Source organism: Condylura cristata, unplaced genomic scaffold (assembly GCF_000260355.1).
Source record: "Condylura cristata isolate star-nosed mole 26May11 unplaced genomic scaffold, ConCri1.0 scaffold00007, whole genome shotgun sequence".
NCBI classification, from domain to species: domain Eukaryota; kingdom Metazoa; phylum Chordata; class Mammalia; order Eulipotyphla; family Talpidae; genus Condylura; species Condylura cristata.
In genome coordinates, this window is record NW_004567108.1 from 54,539,205 (window position 1) to 54,545,731 (window position 6,527).

The 6,527-nt window shown below is 43.2% G+C and overlaps 1 protein-coding gene across 1 annotated transcript in view; it reads right to left on the reverse strand.

Moving 5' to 3' along the window:
- GHR (growth hormone receptor) overlaps positions 1-4,628 on the reverse strand; it is a 111,058-nt gene extending 106,430 nt beyond the window's left edge. Inside the window, exon 1 of the mRNA XM_004678346.2 lies at positions 4,554-4,628. Coding sequence (XP_004678403.1) covers positions 4,554-4,623 — 70 coding nt within the window. The 5' untranslated portion in view covers positions 4,624-4,628. The remainder of the gene's footprint in view (positions 1-4,553) is intronic.
- Positions 4,629-6,527: the final 1,899 nt, after the last annotated feature.

A 6,527-nucleotide genomic window follows, 5' to 3' on the forward strand; every position in this document is an offset into this window, starting at 1 on the left:
GGAGGAACGTAAGTTTAAAATGTAACCTTGAATCCATAAAGGTGTTTGATAAAGAATTGCTGACAGCTTTAAATCATCTGCAAAGGTCAATTCTGGTCTCATGGGCAGACAGAAAAGACAGCAAGTGTTGTAGAGACAAGAGAGATAAGCAAGACCATAATCTGGTCTGCTATGACCAGCTGAACTTCAGCATCAAAATCATCTGTGACACCAGGGGCAGGTGACATAGGGTTGCTGATGTATCTGGACTCAGGCCATACCCACGAAGATTCCTTCTTGCCTCATAGTGATGGCAGCACCCTAAAGCTCTGTGTCTTTCCCCCTCAATTTCCATGTAACTGGAAAGCCCTGGATTGTTTGTTTTTGAAAATATTTAACATACATACCCTTTACTGTTTCCCAGCTGCAAGCATCACTCTAAAGCTTGTTTGAAGAAACTCCCACATGTCGGCCCTCCCTGGTGGCGCAGCGGGTTAAAGCACAACACTGAGCAGCTTAAGCCACTTCCGCATGAGTTCGATTCCCTCCTGCCCCGGGAGGAGTCCACATGGCACGGCAGACCTCTCCTGACCCGTCCGCTGCTCCCCTCAGCAGTGTACTTCTTGATCTGCCTGCTCTGTTCCCCACTCTGTCTCTGGTGAAGCCTCTCGCTGCCCCTGAGCCTCTGGCCTGTACCCCAGTTCTGTATGAACAAATAAATAAATCTTTAAAAAAACAAAACAAAAACAAAACTCCCACATGTCTAAGCAACCTCTCAGAGCCCCTTGGAACTTCAGCTGTAAGAGGGGAGGGTTTATTGAACAACAAAAAAAGTCATTTCTACTGAGTCATTATTTCCTCTATCTGTTCGAGTCTACTATTTCAATGTTAACAGATGCTGCCTCATCTCATAATTCTTTTTGTATATTCTTGGTCTTTTTAATACATATTAAAGTCCTTCAGGGAGGACATGGTATTTCTTAGACCCCTAAGTTCAACCTTTGAATGTAAAAAGCTCTAAAGAAATAGCTATACTAAATCTATTCAGTTAACCATTCTGATCCACCTAGATTTATTTTTTTCTTTTAAAAGATTTTTATTTGTGCATACAGGGCTGGGGTACAGGCCAGAGGTGCAGTGGCAGTGAGAGGATTCACCAGATACAGAATGGGGAGCAGAACAGGCAGATTGATGAAGTACACTACTGAGGGGAGCAGTGGGCAGGTCAGGAGAGGTCTGCTGTGCCATGTGGATCACCTCCGGGGGTGGGGATCATACTCATGCTGAAGTGGCTTTAGCTTCTTAGTACTGTGCTTTAACCTGCTGCACTACCAGGGAAGGCCATCACCTGGATTTATTCTTACTCAGAGTATCTTTACCATTTGTATCCATTATACAATCTAGTTCTCAAAGCTTACTGTCTTGTAGTGCCCCACCGGTCCAGTAGACTGAACTTCTTCAGAATGGCAGGCCTTACCTGCACTCACCTGAGGCTGCTGAGGTCAAAGAGGATGTTCAGTTGTGGGTGGATTAAAATAGTAGAGATGTATCACCTACTTTATAAATTATTCTTTGAAAGAATACCCATTGAATCTTTTATCACATTTTTCATCAAGGTCATCATCCCAGGAGCAACAGTTTTAATGCAATCAGCTAACAGAGAAGTCTTCTGAAAATAGGCACTGTTGGTCATTCCTGATTTTGGAAAAAGAAATTCTCCCTGAGACTTGATAAACTCCCTTGAGGAGTCAATGTAGAGACTCCTATTAAGGATGAAAGACCAAGAGGGAGCACCTATTAAAGCACTAGCTAGTACAATGGTGGCATTGTTCAAAGTTTAATTCTCATTAAATTTCCCATAGGGCAATTAGACTTAATAAAAAATCCTCTCAGGGCTGGTATATTTCTAATTGCTCATCTGCCCAGGCAAGAAAAAGCCTACTCAAGGTTTCAAGTGCCAAGCCTCCCCAGACATACAGATCTGTCATCTTCTCCTGCTCCCAGACAACTTTTCTGCAGGTGACGCCTCCCAGATCCCTTACTCAGCACGGGCCCGTCACTCACTGACTGAACTGTATTCAAATGAATGGTTGGTCCTACTACAGGAGTGCCTCTCCCCCCCCCCCCAATTCTCACCTATATTTTAATACATTGGTGAGATAATAAAAATAAAATAATTTGGCTACCATCTGGACCTGGCAGGAAAGAATACATAGCACATGAATGATATCATTAGTTACTCTGTGTGATAAATGGCCATGGCTGGCAAACACACACAAGCACACATACACTCTCTCATGCTAGAACATGCCCATCTACACTTTCTTCTGTAAATACCATATTCTGTCCTTAACAATCCCTAGACCAATTTAAGGTGTATTGCAAAGGAGTTTTGGTTAGTCCACTAAGCATAAAGGAAAGGAAGAAATCTTTTCCTTTACTAAATTATTTACTATGTTTAAGGATTGATAGCTGTATGATTTGGTCTTAATAAATATCATTGCATTTTCTTACTTTCTGCTCCTCACAAACAAACAAACAAAAAACCAGAAAAAACAAAGCATGTAAAAGATACAACCAGAAAATGGCATTGCTCTTCCATTTCCTGAAGTTAGAGGTTTACTAAAATGTCAAAGCAACAGAAATAGATGTTCTTTGAAGATTCTCAAGTTCTAAAAGGTAATTTGAGCCCTAATATTTCAGCTGAGGATACATTTTAAATTTTATTGAAAGAGTTCCTTTGCCATAGTTTCATTGCACAGGTTTTGACAATTCCTCAAGCCTTGCCCAGTGGAGTGAAAGTCACCTCAGTGAAGAAAGTAGAGATTAAGCCACCCTGACTTTGGAAGAGTGCAGGATCTCAGCTGTAATTCTTTGGCTCAGAACCAGGATCTAAAACCAGCCCTGGGAAAAGCTGCTGAAATGGAGCCTGCAATTCTCTCCCTGTTGGACTTGCATAATGTTGACATTGTAACACCAGAGAGACCCAGAAAGATTTCAAACAATTATGACTTCTTTTCTATAAATATTTTTAAATTGCTTTAAGAGAGAAAATAACATATTTGAGCCTTCCTGGTCTCTTCATTACCTCAGCAGCTCACTACTATGAATTTATTTCCAGCTCAAAGGTCAGGGAGGACATCAGAAGACACCACCACCACCTCTGCTGCTAAACTGTGTTTTCCACATGAGCTCCGTGAGCAAGGGAGTCGCCCCCACCCTCCTTAATGCAACAACAGAGTGTTGCCAGCACAGGAGAGACAGATCGTTTCTCTCCTCTGGTGAAGACTGAGCAAGGGGAAAAATCAAGTACTCAGGCGACTTTTAAAAAAGTCTGTCACCTCTCTATGAGTACAGGCTTCTTTTTGGAAAGAAAAATCCTTATTTCCCCCCCTCCATTGCCCTCTTGTTCCAACTACTTCTGCAATGAGACGTTGAGACATAAGTTCGAATCAATTAAGACCTCTCCACTAGGAAGGGAGTATAATAAAGGAGGGAGAATTATTGAGATGGTGAAGATTGCTCATGACTTCTGAGTATCTTGTGCAACTATTTTGGGTGTCTCGTCTTTCACATTTAAACAAATGGTCTTAAATTAAAAGTACGAGGTGAAATTTATTGGAAACCTGAAATTTCCGCTCTTAGAAAATGTGATTAAGAACCCTTAATTGGGCCCTCCCTGGTGGCGCAGCGGGTTAAAGCACAGCACTAAGAAATTTAAGCTACTTCCGCATGAGTTCGATCCCCGCCTGCCCCGGAGGAGATCCACATGGCGGGGGCAGACCTCTCCTGACACGCCCGCTGCTCCCTCAGCAATGTACTTCGTCAATCTGCCTGTTCTGCTCCCCAGTCTGTCTCTGGTGAATGCTCTCACCCTCCACATCTCTGGCCTGTACCCCAGTTCTGTATGAATAAATAAATAAATCTTTTTTTAAAAAAAAAGCCTTAATTGTGGAATTGCTCTGGAAATAGGCTATGCTAACCTTCGTCAGAGATGAGCTGAGTGACAGGGAGGTTAGTAACCCTTGAGTGCAATTTCAATATCTCTCCCTAGCCCCAGGATGAAGAGAGCTGGCTTCGTGCAACACAAATGCCCTCGGCATGCTTTGCAGCTTGTATATTTGATGTGAAAACATCAGCACCAACGCTTACTACTGTGTTCCCCCTAAAACACCCAGGGTAAAGCATAGCACTACCCACACTATGGCAGCAGCTTCAGCATGAGTTTGATCCCTAGACAGGGAGGTGACCCACATGGCGCGGCAGACCTCTCCTGTTTTGTCCACTGCTCCCCTCAGCAGTGTACTTTGTCAATCTGCCAGTTCTGTTCCCCACTCTGTTTCTGGTGAATCCTCTCACTGCCCCTGCTTCTCTAGCCTGTACCCCAGTTCTGTATGCACAAATAAATAAATCTTTAAAAAAAAAAAATCAACACTCACAGACAAGTCCTCTTGGTTTATTATTTTAAAGCTACCTTTTCTAGTTGTTGTTACTTGACATTTGCATCTCCTAACTCAGTAGAGGTCAGCATGGTTGCAGAACATTGGCGGTAGGAAAGGGAAAGCAGAACTTACTTTCACTCCCAGAGAAAGCATCACTGGAGCCGGCCACTGCTAAGGTGAGCAGCAGCTGCCAGAGATCCATCCCTGTGGGACCTGCAATCACATACAAAAAAAAGACAACGATGAAGCTGAGCAGTGAAAAGCAAAACATTGTCATTAAATAGAGTGTAAGCACAAGGATGGGCTACCTCACAAATAAACTGACATGCGTTTCAGCTTGAGAAGGAATGCTTTAAGTCATCCTCCAATTTCCTACCATCATGCTTTCCCTGAGTGCAAACAGCAGGTTATTAAACAGGTTGTAATAAATTTTATACTCTGTGTGCACTTCCCTCAGGAGATAACATGGACAGGTGAGCTTTCACACCCAGTTGATATCCATAGGACCACCACACGAGAAGTGACCCCCCGCCCTCCCTCCACCCCTCTCAATACTAGGGCCATTGTGGTTCATCAGGAATTTCATCTGGAAATAGAAAACTTATCAGTAGTATCACTAAGCATGGGCCTTGAGCTGGACAGGTCAGAAAAGGGAAAAACAAATGATCTGCGGGATAGTAAAACTCTTGGGTGTGTGTCCCAGTGCATAAGAGTTCAATTAACACTCCAAGTAACAGATGGTTTCACTCATAGCAGGAGTGTCAGGGATCAGGAAAAAAAAAATGTATATATATATATGTGTGTGTGTGTGTTTGTATATATATATATAGTAATTGTAAAAAGTAAAAATAAACATCAACTAACAACTACAAACCAGAGACATTCTACCGGGGAGGAGAGGGGAACAGGATCAAAGCTGAGGCAGGAAGAGCGCACAGGACAATGGTGATGGCACACAGGGGAAGTGGTGGTGGGTTGTCCACAGGGATGACAACCGAGATGAAAAAATGTACAAAAGGATGATGTAAAACACACACATATATATATAATCAAAACCAAAACACTCCAAGTACTGGGCTAATGAGCCATCTGAAGGTGGTTTCACCAAGTTCACAGAAAGAAAGGAAGAAATGAAAAAACCAAAGCCCAAACCAGAACATCCAAGCTCCTCTAGGGGCACAAATGTCCCTTGTGTTTTAAATTTTATTAGGAATATGGTCCCCAGGGCCTGGGAATGTGGACACCTCAGGTTCAAAACATGATCAATTTATGCCTTGCTAGTCATTCAGAATCCCAACTGTGGCCACACCTTGAGGCCTTCAGTTTGATGAACAGGGAACAAATCAACACTCCTCTGTCAGCACACCTATACCTGGAGGAAATAAGCCTCTTTGGAAAAATAAACCAGGTGTCCACAACCAGGATCTCTAAAAAGACAAGTTGGAACTGGTTTGAAAGCCTTTTTCAGCTGTTGCTGCATCTGATAACTAATGGCAACTACTTTTGAAGCTTAGCTACAAAATTTCCATAAAATTATGCTATTCACAAGTTACATGGTTACCAATCACCACAGTGGAAGCACAACCCCTGTTCCCACTGGCCTCTCTTTTATGAGTATACTTGGCAGGAATGAACTAGCTGGGGAGACCGCCTGAACCAGAATGCTGGCTCCCGTGGGTCCTGGGGTGGTGAGGTCCCTTAACTTGTGAATGCAAGGTGTGCAATGAACCAGCAGGTGTGCAATGCCTAATGCCCTGCACTTTCACTTCGAGACAGCAGTGGCCCATTTCTTTTCCCATATGATTTTATGAAGGGGAACATCCCTGCATGTGGCAAATTATCTTCCTGTGCAAGAATATCTGTGAATCCCCAAGTGCATAAGCCACCTTCTCACACCCAGCCTGAAGGGGTTACAGATAGGATCCAGTTACAGTGCAGATGAACACACTTTACCGATGGTGAGATTTCATACCAATGTGGGCTGCAGGTATTGTAACAGTCAGGTTTGAAATTCCTGAGCTTCACGGCTCTAGGCTGATGGCCTTGTATCATCCTCAACTACTTAGCAAATGTGACTCACTGATCAGCTCTCCCAGTGTCCTTTAC